The sequence below is a fragment of the Tamandua tetradactyla genome, chromosome 22 (assembly GCF_023851605.1).
Source record: "Tamandua tetradactyla isolate mTamTet1 chromosome 22, mTamTet1.pri, whole genome shotgun sequence".
Lineage (NCBI taxonomy): Eukaryota > Metazoa > Chordata > Mammalia > Pilosa > Myrmecophagidae > Tamandua > Tamandua tetradactyla.
Genome location: NC_135348.1, coordinates 39,219,879 through 39,240,784, shown reverse-complemented (window position 1 = coordinate 39,240,784; position 20,906 = coordinate 39,219,879). Strand labels below are relative to the sequence as shown.

Below are 20,906 nucleotides of genomic sequence, written 5' to 3'. Positions count from 1 at the left end.
TCCAAGCATTTCTTCTAATTAAATTTTTTTTTATTGATATATATAATATATTCACATACCATGAGTGTTGGTTTGAATTTGTGAATCCCAGAAAAGCCATGTCCTATAACCCTCATTCATATTGCTGGGTGGGAGTTTTAAATTATCCATGGAGATGTAATCCACCCAATTGTGGGTGGTAACTTTTGATTAGATGATTTCCACAGAGGTGTGTCTCTACCCATTCAAGGTGAGGTTGCTAACTGGAACCCTATTAAGAGGGAACCATTTTGGAAAGAGCCTCAGAGCCCACCTTCTGACCTTCAGAGCTGGAGAAGGAAGGAAAATGCCTCTGGGGGAACTTCATGAAACAAGAAGCCGGGAAAGAAAACTAGCAGATGTCGCCATGTTCGCCATGTTCGCCATGTGCCTTTTCAGTTGAGAGAAAAACTGAATGAACTACATCAGCCTTGCTTGAGTGAAAGTAACCTCTTACTGGTACCTTAATTTGGGCATTCTTATAGGCATGCTTTAATTTGGACATTTCCATGGCCTTAGAACTATAAACTTGCAACTTAATAAATTCCCCCTTTTAAAAAGCCATTCTTTTTCTGGTGTATTGCATTCTGGCACCTAGCAAGCTAGAACACCATGTAATCATCCAAAGCGTACAATCAATGATACACAATATTATCATATAGTTGTGCATTTATTGTCACAATTGACTTTTTTGTGTGTGAAAAACACCTTTTAAAAGGTATTTTTTTTTTTAAAAAAAAGCAATAAATTTCAAAGCATATTGCAACAATTAGTTGTAGAACAGATTTTAGTTTGGAATGGGTTACAATTCCACAATTTTAGGTTTATACTTCTAGCTGCTCTAAGATACTGGAGACTAAAAGAACTATCAATATAATGATTCAGCAATCATAGTCATTTGTGAAACCCTACCTTCTCTATATAACTCCACCATCATCTTTGACATTATTCCCATTCTTTAGATGTATTTGGGGTACACCCATTCTACCTTTTTCATGTTAGGAGGGGCTGTCAATAATATCGGATAGGGGGATGGAACTAATTGATGTTCTGGATAGGCTGGCCCCTCTGCATTTCAGGACTTATCTGGTCCAGGGACCCATCCGGAGGTTGAAGGTTTTTAGAAAGTTACCCTACTGCATGGAAACTTTGCAGAATCTTATATAACATCATAGGTGTTCTTTAGGATGGCAGGAATGGTTTTGGTTGGGGCAAGCTACGATAGGTAGCAATGTTTAACTGAAACTTGTGTAAGACACCACCAGAATAGCCTCTTGTCTCCATATGAAGCCTCTCAGCCACTGATACCTCATTCATTACACTTCTTTTCCCCATTTTGGTCAGGATGGTATTGTTGATCCCACAATGGTAGGGCCAGGCTCATCCCTGGAAGTCATCTTCTACACCACCAAAGAGACTTTCACTCCTGAATGTCATGTCCTACATATAGGGGTGGACAACGATTTCACTTGAAGAGTTGGGCTTACAGAGAGAGGCCACATCTAAGCAACAAAAAGGTCCTCTCGAGGTAACTGTTAGGCATATTGTCATGGTCAGGTTCATGTGTCAACTTGGCCAAGTTGTGGTACCTGTTTGGTTGGTTGGGCAAGTGCTGGCCTGTCTGTTGCAATGATGACATATCATAGATCATGATCACGTCAGCTGCATCCACAGCTGAGTCCATTTGTAATCAACCAAAGGGGAGTGTCTTCTACAATGAGTGATGCTTAATCTAATCACGGGGAGCCTTTTAAGGAAGATTCAGAAGAGACAAGCTCTATTCCTGCTTCAGCTGGTGAGCATCTCCTGTGGAGTTCATCCAGACCCTCCATGGGAGTTGTCGGCTTCACAGCCTGCCCTGCGGATTTTGATCTGCATTCCCACAGTCATGCGAGACACTTTTATAAATTTTATATTTGCGAGTGTTTCCTGTTGATTTTGTTTCTCTAGAGAACCCTAACTAATACACATACCTATAGGTAGGCTAAGTTTCTCCACTCCATACATAAGCTTCAGGAGAGCAAGCCTCAAGATCAAGGGCTTGGCCTATTGATTTGGGTGTTACTAATATTTCTCATAGTATCAGGGGTTTCCCCAGTGGTAAAGTTTAATAGTTCCAGTTTTTTTCTCCCGTCGCTCAAGGGATCTTGCCAATACTTTTTGATTATCTGCCTAATATACTCTGGGGTGTATCCATGCATTACATTAAACTATACAGGATTAAAGGCCCTCATTCTTATTCTGGACTCCTTGTGTTTGCATTATTTAAATGATCTATCCACACAGATTGAGTTAGATTAAGTGCTACAGAAAATTTAGGTTCTGGACAAAATAAATCTTTCTTCCTTTGGACTCAAAAAGTAGATGAGGTTCTAAATTATAGACAATGTCTTCCTTAGCCCTGTATTCTGAATTTCCTTAATCCTGATTTGATTGGCTTTTTTCTTTTATCTAAATACCAGGTTATATATATATATATATAAAACAGCCTCTCAAAATTCAGAAATAACAATTATCATTCTGGACTAAATGTGAGTGCAATAAGATCTTACAGTATAGGCCCCTGTTTTCTTGTAAGTATTTTCTAAATGAGACCATACAATATTTGCTCTTTTGTTTCTGGCTTATTTTGCTACAACAAATGTACCACAGGTTCATTCACAATGTTGCATGCCTCACAACTTTGTTTCTTTTTTGTAGTAGCACAATATTCGATCATATGTATACACCATTTATTCACCTATCTACTTCTCAGTCAGTGCATCCTTCAGCCACCTCCACTCATTGGGCATCAGGAATACTGTCCAAAATCAAGAAGCTCATTAACACTCTCAATTTTAGATAATTTCATTGTTCTTAAGAGAAAGATAACCAGTAAACCAACCCTCATCAAAGAGAAAATCCAAACCTCCCCTTAACTCTTGTCCTTCTCCCCATTATTTACCTCTGGGGTTGCTGTGGCACTTGTTAAACACATGCCTTCTTGTTAAACACAGCCCATAGCATGTAACAGAAGTTTTCCTCCTATATCCTGAACTTATACATGCTTTGTACAAGATTCATACCTTTGCAGTAGTTCATGCAAGAATTTATTTATATTTGTAGTGTTAATCAGTAGAACACATGGGTCTATACATCCCCTTTTGATCATGTTCACTTTCAATATGGTGATATTACTTATATACCCACTAGTGAACAGCCTTCACTTCTATGTATTCCCTTTCATTTAAGTCCAACATCATTAGCTGGTCATTCATCCATCTCTAGCTTCCATGTATCTTTAAATCCCCTATAATCTATATTATAAGCTTCTTATTTTACCTTTACCATGACAATAAAAGTAGAATCATACAATATCTACCCTCTTTGTGTCTGGCATATTTTACTCGATATTGTATCCTCAAGGCTCCTCCATCTTGTCATGTGTTTCAGGATGTCATCACATGTATACACCACATTTTGTTAATCCACTCGTCTGTTGACAGACTCTTGAATTGTTTCCATCTTTTGGTGACTGTGAAGAATGCTGCTATGAACACCAGTGTGCAGATGTCTGTTTTCGTCACTGCTTTCAGCTCTTCTGGGTATATACTGTGTAATGGTATTGCCAGATTATAGGGCAACTTGATATTTTGTTTCCTAAGGAACTGCCAAATTGCCTCCAGTAGTGGCTGTACCATTATACATTCCCACAAGCAGTACATAAGTGTCCCACTTTCTCCACATTCTCTCTAACATTTGTAGATTCCTGTTTGCATATTAATAGCCATTCTTATACATGTGAGGTGGTATCATATTGCAGCCTTGATCTGCATTTTCCTTATAGCTTATGAAAATGAGCATCTCTTCATGTGCTTTTTAGGCATGTGCTCTTCAGAAAAATACCTACTTATATCTTTAGCCCATTTTATAGTTGGGCTGTTTGTTTGTTGTCGAGTTGTATGATTTGTTTATGTATACAGGATATTAAACCTTTATCCAAAGTGTGATTTCCAAATATCTTCTCCCATTGAGTTGGCTGTCTCTTCACCTTATTTTGAGGCACATTTGATTTTGAGTTCCCACTTATCCATTTTTTTCTTTTGCTGCTTATTCTTGAAGTGTAAAGTTTAGGAAGGTACCTCCTATTACTAGGTCTTACAGATATTTCCCTATAGTTTCTTTTAGGAGCTTTAAGGTGTTAGTTCTTATAATCATGTGTTTGAACCAGGTTGAGTTAATTTTTGTATAGGGTGTAAGGTAAGGGTCCTCCTTTCATTCTTTTGGCTATTGAGATCCAATTCTCCCATGCCCATTTATTGAAAAGACTATTTTGTCCAAGTTCAGTGGGTTTGGGGGCCTTGACGAAGATCAGTTAATCATAGATTTGGTGGTCTATTTCTGTGTTCTTGATTTGATTTCCTTGGTCAATACTTCTATTTTTGTGCCAGTACCATGCTGTTTTGACCACTGTGGCTTTATAATAAGCTCAACATCAGGAAAAGTGCTATCCCTCCCACTTCGTTCTTTTTTAGGATGCTTTTAGCTGTTTGGGGTTCTTCGAGTTTGCTAGCTGCCAGAATGCAATATACCAGAAACAAAATGGCTTTTAAAATGAAGAATTTAATAAGCTGCTTGTTCTAGGTTGCTAGCTGCTGGAATACAATATACCAGAAACAGAATGGCTTTTAAAAAGGGGAATTTAATAAGTTGCTAGTTTACAGTTCTAAGGCCAAGAAAATGTCCCAATTAAACAAGTCTATAGAAATGTCCAATCAAAGGTATCCATCCAGGGAAAGATATCTTGGTTCAAGAAGGCTGATGAAGTTCGGGGTTTCTCTCTCAAGTGAGAAGGCACATGGGGAACACAGTCAGGGCTTCTTTCTGATCTGGAAGGGCACATGTGAGCATGGTGTCATCTGCTAGCTTTCTCTCCTGGCTTCCAGTTTCATGAAGCTCCTTGCGAAGCGTTTTCCTCCTTCATCTCCAAAGGTCGTTGGCTTGTGGACTCTCTGCTTTGTGGTGCTGCAGCATTCTCTGTTCTCTTTGAATCTCCTTCATTCTCCAAAATGTTTCCTATTTTATAGAACTCCAGAAACTTATCAAGACCCACCCAAATGGGTAGAGACATGCTGTCACCTAATCCAGTTAATCAACCACTCTTGATTAATCACATCTTCAGGGAGATGATCTGATTACAGTTTCAAAGATACAGTATTGAATAGGGATTATTCTGCCTTTACGAAATGGGATTTAGATTAAAACATGGGTTTTCTAGGGTTCATACATCCTTTTAAACCAGTACATTACTAGTTTACAGTTCTAAGGCTGAGATAATGTTCCAATTAAAGCAAGTCTATAGAAATGTCCAATCAAACACATCCAGGGAAAGATACTTTGGTTCAAGAAGGCCGATGAAGTTCAGGGTCTCTCTCTCAAGTGAGAAGGCACATGGTGAACACAGTCATGGTTTCTCTCTCAGCTGGAAGGCTGGAAGGGCACATGGTGAGCACAGCGTCATCTGCTAGCTTTCTCTCCTGGCTTCCTGTTCCATGAAGCTCCCTGGGAGGTGTTTTCCTTCTCCAAAGCGCTGGCTGATGGACTCTGCTTCCTGTGGCTATGTCATTCTTCTCTGCTCTCTCAAATCTCCTTCATTCTCCAAAATGTTTTCTCTTTTTTTTCTTGCTTACCATTCTTCATATTTTTATTGAACTTTTTCAATATTTTTTTTCCCTTAAATTTCTGCCCAGTTACGATGACTCATTGGGAAACCACAATTACAATTCATAAACTGTGTCATGAAAAATAACACACACCCCATCAGGAACTACACCAAACCTTTCCTTTTTATTCATTCAAAAGCGAGTCCAATGCACAAGTTGTCAAACGTGACCACTGTCATTTTTTTTTTTTCTTAGAAGGGTGAAAATCATCTATTCTGGCAGCGCTTTTACAATTTCAGGGAGTGGTTTTGGTACCACAAATGGCATGAACAGAAACCATAACAAACGTGGAGGGCATTTGCTTGAGAAGCAAGGGACTACCTGGTTGGAAGAAAACTCCTTTTGTGCTTAGTGAATTGCCTGTTACAGCTTTGGCTGGCTGCTGGGTCTACCCAGGTGCTGGAAGATGAACTGGAATTTCCTGCATAGATGGCGAAAATTACTGCAGAGCAGAGTGTTTTCTGTATATCCAACCCTCCCTTCCCACTCCCCAACCCCTGCCCCCAGCAGGTTCTCAAACTTTTCTGGAGCTTCTTTTGGATACATGATCCTCTATTATGATACTTTTTTGCTGAAACCCACATGACCCAAGGTTTCCCACACAGCTTCTCTAGGGCGTAGGGGACGGCACAAAATATCACTTGTCAAAAAACAGCAGGTATTGAGAAGATGGGCATTTCTGTTCATAATAATATGAAACTCTGCAGGATATGTCACCCAAGGGAATGTTTTTTTTCCTTTAATATGGCCCCCTGGGGAGCAAGCACTAAGTTACACTTCAGAACCTTTTCAAAAGACTGGTCCAAGTTGGTTAATTTGACAGTTTAGGAGCTAATTCATGACAATTAAGAAAGATTTCATGCCCAACAATTCAATGGTCCATAAAGCAATTACATGTCACCATTTAGTTTATACTTACATACACACGCGCACACACAAAGAGAACTGTGACAAAAGGATTAACCAGATTCAAATTGTGACTATACTCTAAAAGAAAATGAAATCTCAAAGTTAAGGTCTTATATTCAAGTATTAAAAATGCAAAAATAGTCTGATCCCATTTGATTTTATGATTGTAAGAAATCATAGTCGCAGTTTAACTGGTGGTTCTGGAGTCAGGGAAGTGAATTCCCAGGGCACAAAATATACTAAAAAATCACTTGGTGATATCTTCGTCCTGTGACCGCTTGTTTGATATTTCTTTTAAAACAATGTTGAGACTTTGCATACTGTGGCATTCAAAGAGTCAATACTTATAAGAGAAGGAAACGATTAATACCAGCTGACTCACTTTTCTCGATTTACATTGCTGAGAAATGGTTTTACGCATTTTTTTCAATCAACACGCAGAGGAGGCAGTCAATAGAGTCCTTTACATTTTTCAGAGTATGTGTTACTACTGCAGCATAGGCTGTTTGGCCCCAATTGGGAGTAGAATAGAGAGCAATTCATCTGGTTTCGCTTTTTACAGTTTACTTCATGGAGACTTTAAAAAGAAGTTTTCCTCATTCTTGGCAGCAAATCACCCAATCAGATGATTTGCTCTTTCTTTATAAATAACCGGCGTAGGATTAAGCTTTCCAACTAGGAAACTCACTATCTTAATTCTTAACTGATATCCAGGTCTGGAGGATGTTCAAAATGCTCTGCTAAAGTTCACAGACTCTGCTCTAGAGAAAAAAAGGGTACTTATTAGCAGAACTTGTTGAGTTATTCAGAGCAAGCAAGTGGCTCTTGATTAACTTAAGCTATGGAAAGACCTAGGTTTTCCAAGGACTCTTCATCCCCTTGGCCACCAGCTCCTGGAGAATCCTAATACCCGGCTTGGCTTCTGCTTCTGGGTGGAGGTTCCCAACCATCAGGAACCCCTCCTGAGATCCATGGAGACACACAAACCCCAGAGCAAGGAATATCTCTGCCTGGTACTAGCAATATGTGGAGGAAAGAAGAGGGACAATCCCACCACTGCATCCATGGATTTATGAGCAGGGATTCTGATTTAAAGGAAGGGAAGGGATATTGCCTGAAATGCACATTTAAGGTTCTTTCAGATTATTGGCTATCCCTATGAGCCAACACTTAATCCATGGGCTATCAATAGGGTTTTTTTTCCCCTCTGAGAAGAAGGAATAAAGAATCAAGAAAAGAAAACAAAGAATCCTTGTACTAAAGTAAGAAATCAGCCCCATCTTGGCACAGTTCTCATGCAGAATATTGCACCCAGTGTTAACTAACCCTAGAAGCTTCAAACGGTATAAATTTAAATGTTTTTGCATATTATAAAAATAAAGATAAACATATACATATTTTACACTAGTTATGGAACAGTAATGAACGTCAGTTGATCCCTCTTTCATTTAACAGAACTGAAATCTGAGTGCTCGAAACACTGCCACCTGTACTATAAGTTTTCTCTTTTATAGGACTCCAAAAACGAATCTCCACTAAAGGGTGGAGACATGTTATCACCTAATCCAGCTTAACAAGCACTCTTGATTGAGTCATATCTCCAGGCAGATGATCTAATTGCAGTTTTAAGCATACGTACTTAAATGTACTTGAATAGGGATTAGAAGAAACGACTGCCTTTACAAAATGGAATTCGGATTAAAACATGGCTTTTCTAGGGTACATACATCCTTTCAAACCAGATGTATTTCCTTTCAGATGTATTGGATACCTAGCTTTTCCAAGTCTCCAAGGTAGGTTGTTGGAATTTTGATCAGTACTGCATTGAATCTGTAGATCAATTTGGGTAGAACTGCCATTTTAATTACATTTAACTTTCCTATCTATTAGGAGGGAATGTTTTTCCACCTATTTAATCTTTGATTTCTTTTAGCAATGTTATAAAGTTTTCTGTGTACACGTCCTTTCAGTCCCTAGTTAAGTTCATTCCTAGGTACTTGATTCTTTTAGTTGTTATTTCAAATGGATTTTTTTTTCCTTAACTGACTCCTCAGTTAGGTCACTGTTTGTGTATAGGAACACAACTGATTTCTGCACATTACTTTTATATCCTGCCACCTTGCGGAATTTGTTTATTAGCTCAAGTAACTCTGTTGTAGCTATCTCATGATTTTCCAAGTATAGTATCATGTCATTGCAAATAATGAAAGTTTTACTTCTTCCTTTCCAATCTGGATGTCTTTTATTTTTTTTTTCTGCCTAAATACTCTAGCTAGAACTTTTAGTACCATGCTGAACAGCAGTGGTGACGGAGGGCATCCTTGTCTCATTCTTGATCTTAGGGGGAAAGCCTCTCTATGGGTTTGTGATATATGCCCTTTACCATACTGAGGAAGTTATCTTTGATGTCTATGTTTTTGAAATGTTTTTATCGGAAAAGGATGTTGAATTTTCTTGAATGCTTTTTCAGCATAAATTGAGATGATCATGTAATTTTTCCCTTTAATATGTTAATGTGCAGTATTACATTAATTGATTTTCTTGTGTTGAACCAACCTTACATTCCTGGTATAAACCCTACTTGGTCATGGAGTATAATTCTTTTAAGGTGCTGTTGGATTCAGTTTACTAGTATTTTGTTGGGACTTTTTGCATCTATGTTCATTAGGGAGATTGGCCTGTAGTTTTCCTTTCTTGTAGCAACTTTACCCAGTTTGGTATTAAAGTGACATGAGCTTCACAAAATGATTCAGGAACTTTTTCTTTTCCCTCAATTCTTTTGGAAAAGTTTGAACAGGATTGGTGTCAGTTCTGTTTGGAATGTTTGATAAAATTCCTCTGTGAAGCCATCTGGCCCTGGGCTTTTCTCTGTAGGAAGATTTTTGACGACTGTTTGAGTCTCTTTACTTATGATTGGTTTGTTGAGATATTCTATTTCTTCTTGAGTCAGTGTAGCTTGTTTGTATGTTTCCAGGAATTTGTCCATTTCAGCTAAGTTGTCCAGTTTGTTGGTGTAAAGTTGTTCATAGTTCTTATGATTTTTTTTTTCATTTCTTCAAGGTCTGTGGCAATGACCCCCATTTCATTTCTGATTTTATTTGCATACTTACTTTTTTGCTTTGTCAGCCTTGCATCCATCGATTTAACAATTTTTTCAAAATCCCAAATTTTGGTTTTATTGATTCTTTTTACTGTTCTTTTGTTCTCCCATTCATTTATCTCTGCTTTAATCTTTCTGATTTCTCTTCTATTTGTTTTGCAGTTAGTTTGCTGTTCTTTCTCAAGTTCCTTCAAGTGAGCAGTGTAGTCTTTGATTTTTGCTCTTTCTTGTTTTTTAATACAGGCATTCAGGACAACAAATTTCCCTTTCAGCAAAGCCTTTGCCACATTCCATAAGTTCTGATACGATGTATTTTCATTTTCATTCATCTCCAGATAGCTGCCGATTTCTCTAGCAATTTCTTCTTTGATCCATGGGTTGTTTAAGAGCATGTTATTTAATTCTCATATATTTGTGAAAGTTTTCGTTCTTTGGCGGTTATTGATTTCCAGCTTCATTCCATTGTGACCAGAGAAAGTATTTTGAATAATTCCAATGCTTTCAAATTTATAAAGACCTATTTTGTACCCCAACATATGATCTATCCTGGAGAATATTACATGAGCACTAGTGAATAATGTATATTCTGGTGTTTCAGGGTGTAACAGGTTCAATTCATTTATCAAATTGTTTAAGTTCTTTATTTCTTTGTTGATCCTCTGTCTGGTTGTTTCATCTATTGGAGAGTGGTGTATGGAAATCTTTTACTACTATTGCTGAATTTCTATAGCTCCATTCAGTTTTGCTGATGTTTGTCTCATGTATTTTGGAGTGTCTTGATTGGGAGCATAAACATTTATGATAGTTATTTCTCCTTCTTGAATTGTCCCTTTTATTAATATACAGCATTCTTCTCTGCCTCTTATAACATCTTACATTTAATGTCTATTATGTCTGATAGTACAGCTATCCCTCTTTTCTTTTGGTTACAGCTTGTGTGGAAAATTTTTCCCCATCCCTTCACTTTCAATCTATTTGTATGCTTGTGTTGAAGACGAGTCTCTTCTAAGCAGCATATAGCTAGATCATATTTCTTAATCCATTCTGCCATCTGTATCTTTATATCCTTTGGATTTTATTTGTCAGATCTATATATCCTTTTCCTTCTTTCTCTTTTTAACCTTTAAGTTACCCTCACTGGTACTCTTCAATTCAGTGCCCCCCTTCAGACCTCCCTCTCCTGTCTTTTTTTTTTTTTTTACAGGTGGCAGAGTTTCCTTTAATATTTCTTGTAGGGCTGGTCTTTTTCTGACAAATTCTTTCAGGATTTGTTTGTCTGTGAAAATTGTAATCTCTTCATCAGTTTTGAAGGACAATTTGGCTAGGTACAGAATTCTTGGCTGAAAGTCTTTCTCTTTCAGGATCTTAAATATAACATACTATTGACTTCTTGTCTCCATAGTGACAGTTGATTAGTCCAAACTCAGTTTTATGTGGTTTCCCTTATATGTAACAGATTGTTCTTCTCTTTCCACTTTCAGAATTTTCTACTTCTTGTCAACGTTTGACAGATTGATTAGTATGTGTCATGGAGTAGGCTTATTTGGATTTATTCTATTTGGAGTTCATTGGGATTCTTTGATTTGTATGTCTTTTATAAGGATTGGGAAGTTTCCCCCATTATATCCTCCACTAATCTTCCTAGCCCTTTACTCTTCTCTCTTCATTCTGGGACACCGATGATTTTTTTTGTTTGCCTGCTTTGTTTTGTCCTCATTTCCTGGAGAGTCTATTCAAATTTTTCCAACTTTTTTGCCATTTGCTCTTTTATGTGTTCAAAATCAGTTTTCCTGTCTCTAATTTGCGTATTCTTTTTTCTGCCTCTTCAAATCTGCTGTTGTGTGTCTCTAGTATATTCCTGATTCGGTCTACAGCATGTTCAACCTGTGATTTCTGAATTTTTCTGCTTATTCTTTCAAATTCTTCTTTATGCTCTTCTGGTGTCTTCTTGATTTCCTTTATGTCATTAGCTACCCCATTAATTTTATTTAATAGACTTATATGAACATCTTTGATTAGTTCTTCTAAAATCTGTGTCTCCTCAGGTGTTTTAATTTGGTCATTAGGCTGGGCTTTATCTGTCTGCATTGTCATATGCTTAGTGATCGTTCGTTGGCTTCAAGACATGTAAATATCTTGATAGGGTCACTCTGGAAGTTGATTTCCTTTAGCAGTCTAAAATTTTGTATTTTAGGGATGGCTGTGGAGCAGGATATGGGGCATGAGGCTGGGCACAAGAGTGTAGTATAGGTTGCGGAGCAAATGTAGACACGGGTTAGGGACACTATCCTGGGGCCTGTGAGCATGGGGTGTTCTAGTTTCCTAGCTGCCGGAATGCAACACACCAGAGACGGACTGGTTTTTAATAAAAGGGGATTTTAATAAGTTGCTAGTTTACAGTTCTAAGGCTGAGAAAATGTCCCAATTAAAACAAGTTTATAGAAATGTCCAATCTAAGGCATCCAGGGAAGCATACCTTGGTTCAAGAAGGATAATTAAGTTCAGGGTTTTTCTCTCACGTGAGAAGGCACATGGTGAGCAAGGCATTATCTGCTAGCTTTATCTCCTGGCTTCCTGTTTCATGAAGCTCCTGGGAACTGTTTTTCTTTTTCACATCTAAAGGCTGCTGGCTGGTGGACTCTGCTTCTCGTGGCTATGTCGTTCTGTTCTGCTCTTCCTGAATCTCCAATCTCCAAAATGAATCTCCAATCTCTTTTATAGGACTTCAGAAACTAATCAAGACCCACCTGAATGAGTGGACACATGTTGTCACCTAATTCAGCTTAACAATCACCCTCGATTACATCGCATCTCCAGGGAGATGATCTAATTGCAGTTTGAGACATACAATGCTGAATAGGGATTAGAAGAAACGGCTGCCTTTACAAAATGGTATTAAGATTAAAACATGGGATATTGCCGACTTCCGGAGAAGATGGCGGCTTAGTAAGGTGCGCGCGTTTTAGTTCCTCCTCCAGAACAACTACTAGATAACTAGAAACAGTACAGAGCAGCTCCCGGAGCCACGACAGAGACCAGACACACAGTGTACCCCAGTCTGGGACGGCTGGACCAGCTAGGAGACTCCACTGCGGTGAGGTCCCCGAGCGGCGCGCACTTCCCCGGGCCGCAGCAGCTGGTGGCCGGAGCCCCTCCCTCCCTCCTTCCCGGGCCGGGTGGGAACTTCGGATCAGCGGTTCCCCAAGCCGCAGCACCCCTCCCACACGCGGCTTCCCGGGCCGGCTGGGAGCCTCGGATCGGCGGTTCCCTAAGCCGCGGCGGCCGGCGACCAGAGCCCCTTCCACACACGCGGCTTCCCGGGGCAGCTGGGAGCCTTGGATCAGCAGTTCCCCAAGCCGCAGCAGCTGGCGCCCCTCCCCCACAGGCGACTTCCCAGAGGGAAAGGAAAGAGTCTCCAGCAGTAGTAGAGACTGAGCCCAACCTAACACCAATAGTGGCATTACTGAATAACTTCTGACTACTAAAAATAGGCCCTCAGCTCAGGTGAAACTGATCAAGGCAGAAGTCGCCTATTGGGCTAACTGAAAAAGAGGAAAGGGGGCGAAACAGAGCCTTCTGTGGCTGTTTCTACGGAGGTTTGGTTGCCTCTGGGCTCAGCGCTGGGATTACACAGGTTGCAACTGCCCTGAACGCAGAAACAGGCTGCTTTCAGGGCTCTCTACCACCTGAACCTTCCCCGCGAGAGGGGTGAAACGCAACTCAGGTGGAATCTCTCTCTCAAGGAATTCAGATCCCAGGACTTCACAATTTGAAGCCATTAAAACCAGCCTACAACCTTTCCTCTGTCTCCACCACACACCCAGCAGCGAGAGTCTTCCAAAGTTAAAGGAGTCACAAATCTTTTGCTGGTGGGACCCGCAGACAGACAAGCACCACATACTGGGCAGGATAAGAAAAACAGAGCCCAGAGACTTCACAGGAAAGTTTTTCAAACTGCTGGGTCCCACACTCAGGGAAATCTGATTAAATGTCCAGACACCAGCAAAAAATATCAAATCACACTAGGAAATTGAAGATATGGCCCAGCAAAGGAACAAACCAATAGCTCAAATGAGATACAGGAGCTGAAACAACTAATTCTGAATATACGAACAGAAATGGAAAACCTCTTCAAAAACCAAATCAATAAATTGAGGGAGGACATGAAGAAGGCATGCGATGAACAAAAAGAAGAAATGGAAAATCTGAAAAAACAAATCACAGAACTTATGGGAATGAAAGATACAATAGAAGAGATGAAAAAAACAATGGAAACCTACAATGGTAGATTTCAAGAGACAGAGGTTAGAATTAGTGAACTGGAGGACGGAACATCTGAAATCCAAAAAGAAACAGACACTATAGGGAAAAGAATGGAACAATTTGAGCAGGGGATCAGGGAACTGAACGATAATATGAAGCACACAAATATACATGTTGTGGGTGTCCCAGAAGGAGAAGAGAAGGGAAAAGGAGGAGAAAAACTAATGGAAGAAATTATCACTGAAAATTTCCCAACTCTTATGAAAGACCTAAAATTACAGATCCAAGAAGTGCAGCGCATCCCAAAGAAAATAGATCCAAATAGGCGTTCTCCAAGACACTTACTAGTTAGAATGTCAGAGGTCAAAGAGAAAGAGAGGATCTTGAAAGCAGCAAGAGAAAAACAATCCATCACATACAAGGGAAACCCAATAAGACTATGTGTAGATTTCTCACCAGAAACCATGGAAGCTAGAAGACAGTGGGATGATATATTTAAATTACTAAAAGAGAAAAACTGCCAACCAAGAATTCTATATCCAGCAAAACTGTCCTTCAAAAATGGGGGAGAAATTAAAACATTTTCAGATAAAAAGTCACTGAGAGAATTTGTGACCAAGAGACCAGCTCTGCAAGAAATACTAAAGGGAGCACTAGAGTCAGAAAAGACAGAAGAGAGAGGTATGGAGAAGAGTGTAGAAAGAAGGAAAATCAGATATGATATATATAATATAAAAGACAAAATGGTAGAGGAAAGTATTACCCAAACAGTAATAACGCTAAATGTTAATGGACTGAATTCCCCAATCAAAAGACATAGACTGGCAGAATGGATTAAAAAACAGGATCCTTCTATATGCTGTCTACAGGAAACACATCTTAGACCCAAAGATAAACATAGGTTGAAAGTGAAAGGTTGGGAAAAGATATTTCATGCAAATAACAACTAGAAAAAAGCAGGAGTAGCTACACTAATTCCAACAAATTAGACTTCAAATGTAAAACAGTTAAGAGACAAAGAAGGATACTATCTACTAATAAAAGGAACAATTCAACAAGAAGACATAACAATCATAAATATTTATGCACCGAACCAGAATGCCCCAAAATACTTGAGGAATACACTGCAATTACTGAAAAGGGAAATACACACATCTACCATAATAGTTGGAGACTTCAATTCCCCACTCTCATCAATGGACAGAGGATCATCGAGACAGAGGATCAATAAAGAAACTGAGAATTTGAATATTACAATAAATGAGCTAGACTTAACAGACATTTATAGGACATTACACCCCACAACAGCAGGATACACCTTTTTCTCAAGTGCTCATGGATCATTCTCAAAGATAGACCATATGCTGGATCACAAAGCAAGTCTCAACAAATTTAAAAAGATTGAAATCATACACAACACTTTCTCGGATCATAAAGGAATGAAGCTGGAAATGAATAATAGGCAGAGTGCCAGAAAATTCACAAATACATGGAGGCTCAACAACACACTCTTAAACAACCAGTGGGTCAAGGAAGAAATTACAAGAGAAATTCGTAAATATCTCAAGGCGAATGAAAATGAAAACACAACATATCAAAACCTATGGGACACAGCAAAGGCAGTGCTAAGAGGGAAATTTATTGCCCTAAATGCCTATATCAGAAAAGAAGAAAGGGCAAAAATTCGGGAATTAACTGTCCACTTGGAAGAACTGGAGAAAGAACAGCAAACTAACCCCAAAGCAAGCAAAAGGAAAGAAATAACAAAGATTAGAGCAGAAATAAGTGAAATTGAGAACATGAAAACAATAGAGAAAATCAATAAGACCAGAAGTTGGTTCTATGAGAAAATCAACAAGATTGATGGGCCCTTAGCAAGACTGACAAAACGAAGAAGAGAGAGGACGCAAATAAATAAGATCACAAATGGAAGAGGAGACATAACCACTGACTTCACAGAAATAAAGGAGGTAATAACAGGATACTATGAACAACTTTATGTTAATAAATATAACAATGTAGATGGACAAGTTCCTAGAAAGGCATGAACAACCAACTTTGACTCAAGAAGAAATAGATGACCTCAACAAACCAATCACAAGTAAAGAAATTGAATCAGTCATTCAAAAGCTTCCCAAAAAGAAAAGTCCAGGACCAGACAGTTTCACATGTGAATTCTACCAAACATTCCAGAAAGAATTAGTACCAGCTCTGCTCAAACTCTTCAAAAAAATTGAAGTGGAGGGAAAGGTACCTAATTCATTCTATGAAGCCAACATCACCCTCATACCAAAAACAGGCAAAGATATTACAAAAAAAGAAAACTACAGACCAATCTCTCTAATGAATATAGATGCAAAAATCCTCAAAAAAAAAAAGATTAAAACATGGCTTTTCTAGGGGACACCCATCCTTTCTACCCAGCACAGGGTGTGGGGCGTGGAGTTATGGAGGTGCATTGTGGAGGTCATGGAGGTGGGGTGCAACTAAGGCAGGTCTTGGAGCACAGGAGCAGGGTGCAGCATCGAGGACACAGAGGTTTGGCATGACAGGAGGCAAATGGGGGGCTGTGGGGATGCACGGAGGCTGGTGTGCAGGCAGGATGTGCATGGGCTTGTGGAGTGTGGGGTTCATGGGTATCAGGTTGTGGCATATGGAGCACAGAGGTCAGGGCACAGAGAATGAAGGGTGCAGGTGTGTCCTTGCACAGGGGGAGGTGTCCAAGGGGGCCAGGCTTCTGGTTAATGAATGTGTATGTGTGGCACAGGTTGCAGGGGTTTCAGGACATGGGTCAGGGGTGGGTGATGTTGGGTGGGCAAGTCCCTGGCTTGCAGGTGCAGGGGGGAGGGTTGAGGTAGAAATGCAAGCATGTGTAGGTCAGGGGCTATGCAGCACAGATGCTCAAGTGAACACCTGCCAGGCGTGGGAGCAGGGCGCTTGTACCAGGGGGTGGTTCACGGATGTGCACGTGTGAGGGGCAGAGGGTAGGGGCAGGGGTCATGAGATCGCTGCAGTGAGGTATGGGTTTCTGGCAGGGAGGATGTGGCAGTGCACAGGTTTGGGGGGGCTGGGCCCTGGTGTTTAAGTGCAGAGATCATGGGCAGTGGGACAGAGTTGCGCTTGCATGGGCTTGGGGTGAGTGAGGCCTGATGCACAGGTCAGCGCTTGTTCAAAGCTGGGAGTTGTGGCAGGGTTGTGCACATTCATATGTGCAGATCTGTGGGGGCCAGACACTGATGTACGTGTGCACAGAGCTCGGGGTCAGGGCAGGTGTGGCCTGGGCAAGACAGTGAGTACTCACAGCCTGGATGTGTAGGTGATTGCATGCTGGGGGCAAGGAGAGGGAAGTGGTATTGAGGGGCTAGGCACCTGCTGGCTGGGCTCGTGGGGGTCAGTGTCAACTGTGCACTTGCACAGGAGAGGTGGGTCGGGTTGGAGCAGTAATGTACATGAGCAGGATGGACAGTCTCTGGTTCTCTGCATCTGAATTCTTCAGCTTTTGTAACAGGGCCTTCCCATTGTGGATCTGCTTGTTTGGACTTGGCAGTGGAAGCAGCCTGTCCAAGTCTTTTGACCATTTTTTACGTGGGCTGTCTTTTTCTTGTTAAGCTGTAGAATCTTTTTATATATTCTGGATATTAAACCCTTATCGGATATGTGGTTTCCAAATATTGTTTCCCATTGCCTAGGCTGCCTTTTTACTTTCCAGACAAAGTCCTTTCATGCACAAGAACAATTAATTTTAAAGAGATACCATTTCTCTACTTTTTTTTCATTGCTCGTGCTTTGGGTGTAAGGTCTAGGAAATCACTGCCTTTCAAAAGGTTTGTAGGACATTTCCCAACATTTTCTTCTAAAGTTTTATGGTCTTGGCTCTAACATTTAGGTCTTTCATCCATTTGGAGTTAATTTTTGTATAAGCTATGAGGTATGGGTCCTCTTTGATTCTTTTTGATATGGATATCAAGTTCTCTGAGCACAATCTATGAAAAGGCCGCACTGTCCTAGTTGAGTTGGCTTGACTGCCTTATCAAAGATTGTCTGTAGATAAGAGGGTCTACTTCTGAACATTCAACTCTATAATTGGTCAGTATATCTATCTTTATGCTAGTACCATGCTGTTTTGAACACAGTAGTTTTGTAATATGGTTTAAAGGCAAGTAGTGTGATACCTTTCACTTCATCCCTCTTTCTCAAGATATTTTTAGCTATTTGGGGCATGCTAACCTTCCAAATAAATTTAGTTATTGGTTTTTGCATTTTTGAAAAGTAAGTTGTTGGGATTTTCACTGGTATTGCATTGAATCTATAAGTCAATTTGGGTAGAACTGACATTTTAACTATATCTAATCTTCCAATCCATGAACCCAGTGTGTCCTTTCATTTACTTAAGTCTTCTCTGATTTCTTTTCATAAGTTCTTGTACTTTTCTGCGTATAGGTCTTTTGTGGCAAGACAAAAAGACAATCCAATTAAAAAATGAGTAAAAGACATGAACAGACACTTCTCAGAAGAGGAAATAACAAATGGCTAAAAGTCACATCAAAAGATGCTCAAGTTCATGGGCTATTAGGAAAATGTAAATCAAAACCACAATGAGAGAACATCTCACACCCACTAGAATGGCCATTATGAAAAAAAAAAACATAAAATGACAAGTGGTGGAGAGGACGTGGAGAAAGAGGCACACTTATCCACCACTGGGAATGTAAAAAACTACAACTGCTTTGGAAGGCAGCTGGTGGTTCTTCAGGAAACCAAGTATGGAACTGTCACATAAGTCAGCAATCCCATTACTAGGTATATATTCAGAGGAACCGAAGGCAAGGACACAAAAAGACATTTGCACACTGATGTTTACAGCAGCATTATTTACAACTGCCAAGAGATGGAAACAGTCCAAATGTCCATCAACAGATGAATTGCTAAGCAAGCTATGGTATACACATATGACGGAATATTGAGCTGTAAAACAGAATAAAACCATGAAGCATTGTAACAATGTAAATGAACCTTGAGGACATTATGCTGAGTGAGATTAGCCAGAAACAAAAAGACAAATTCTGTATGGTCTCACTCATATGAACTAACACTAAAGATTCAACTTTGAGAGTTAGAGTTAAGAACACAGGTTATCAGGAGACAGAAATACAGGAGAGATTGGGCATTTCATGTTGAAGGATTACAGATAGTGCAACAGGATTGATTATAAAAAATTGGAAATAGGTATCATAATACTACCTGATTGTGGCACAATAATATAAGTACACTGAATAAAGTTAAATGTGAGAATGATTGAGGAAGAAGGGCTGGGGGCACATATAAAACCAGAAAGAAGGATAGATATTTTTTCTAGAAAAGCTATTTGGGATAAATAGTTCAAACCTAAAAAAATATTAATTCTCAAATATCCTAGGAATTTTTATAAAATCAAGTACTTATACCTACCAAAGGGATGACTGGTAGTTGGTGATGCATGACATTTTGTGAAATAGTAATTTAACCTTCTACATACCAATGATATGAGCTTCCTAAATGTTACATTTCTCTTTACTTTAATGTAACTTAGTCATCACAGGCTATACCATAAAGGCAGAGCACCATGTCTGTCCTGCTCACTGTTATATTCCAACTGTCTAATACAATGTCTCATTTGTAAAAAATGCCAAAATAAATTAGTGATAGATATGTTAAGGAAGAAAAGAATTTCTGTCACATTATTTGGAAAATCATTTTTCTAAAAAATATTTAGCATTCTTTCAATGCTTATTAAATTAAAATTCAAACTCATGAACTTAACCTTTCAAGGTCCTCTACAATATGGATACAATTTACCCTTCTCGTTATTTTCCATTACTTCCTTTGTATATGATAAAGAAGTTACACAAACTGAAATACTTTTCATTCCCTAAACACAACTCTCACTTTCTTACCTCCTTTGGCTTTCCATTAAGTCAATGGATCCATCTGAAAGGCTCCTCACCCCTCCCTCTTTCAGTTCCAGATCAAATTATTTTGAAATCTTATCTTCCCTTCAATACCTATCAAATGGTACATTCTTCAGGAATCTTCAGCCAATCTTTCCAACTATATATGATTCCTCTTTGATCTTAATACATGTATTTGGTTTCAATATTCTTAATATACATACATAATGTTTCATCATTTAAAATTTGTCTCATTTCATATTTTTATTAGTCTCTAAGCTCCTAGGAGATGGTAATTTTATCTTACTCACCTTCATATCACTAAATCACCTGGTACAGTACCTTGACTCCTGTGAAATTGAATTCTGTGAAAATATGATCCCAAGACTATTTTCTAATAACAGTTGCTAAAGAAATATAAGCCAAAAATGAATGACACAATAATCCAAAGTAATTATAAAAGTTAAGATTTTGATAATAAAACATAGGCAAATCTTTAAAAGAGTAATAAAAATAGAGATTTAGCAATCCCTTTCCACTTATGTGTAGAACTCTTAGAATAAGAGACTCCCATTACTCAATAACTCAAGCCCTAATAGAAGAAATCAAGTTCAGAGAATAAGAGTATAATTGAACTAAAAACACATTTATAGATATCTTTTTTGCATTTTCTAAAATAAAAATTAAGCAAACTGTACTAAATAAAAGAAATATTTACAGAATTCTATGTATCTTAAATCTTGAATAATGGATACTGAACATTAGTTTCTATTAATCTTTGATCCCAAGATGAATTCCTGAGATGATGGTGATTGTGCATTGCAGTAAAGATATCAATAATACTGGATCATAGCTGGGTAAACAAATCATCTGGAATTTTTTCTTCTTCTAACAAAATTACGCACTAAGTATTCCAATCGCTCAATTTTGTTAAACAATTCTGAATGTTTAATTTTGTTCCCCTAAGTTTAATCAGTATTATTGTTA

At 38.9% G+C, this 20,906-nt stretch overlaps 1 protein-coding gene across 15 annotated transcripts in view; it reads right to left on the bottom strand.

The window, feature by feature from the left end:
• Positions 1-20,906, bottom strand: part of SCLT1 (sodium channel and clathrin linker 1) — a 289,811-nt gene that overhangs the window by 249,616 nt on the left and 19,289 nt on the right. For 4 of the 15 annotated variants that reach the window (XM_077140041.1, XM_077140036.1, XM_077140042.1 and 1 more), the window contains exon 4: positions 20,231-20,326. The exons of 5 other annotated variants lie outside the window; for them this stretch is intronic. Coding sequence is in view for 3 of the 10 variants with exons in the window: in XM_077140034.1 (XP_076996149.1) it covers positions 20,231-20,236 (6 nt within the window). In the remaining 7 variants the exon portion in view is untranslated. The remainder of the gene's footprint in view (positions 1-20,230; positions 20,327-20,906) is intronic. 6 more of the 15 variants (XM_077140038.1, XM_077140044.1, XM_077140035.1 and 3 more) reach the window with 2 other exon arrangements.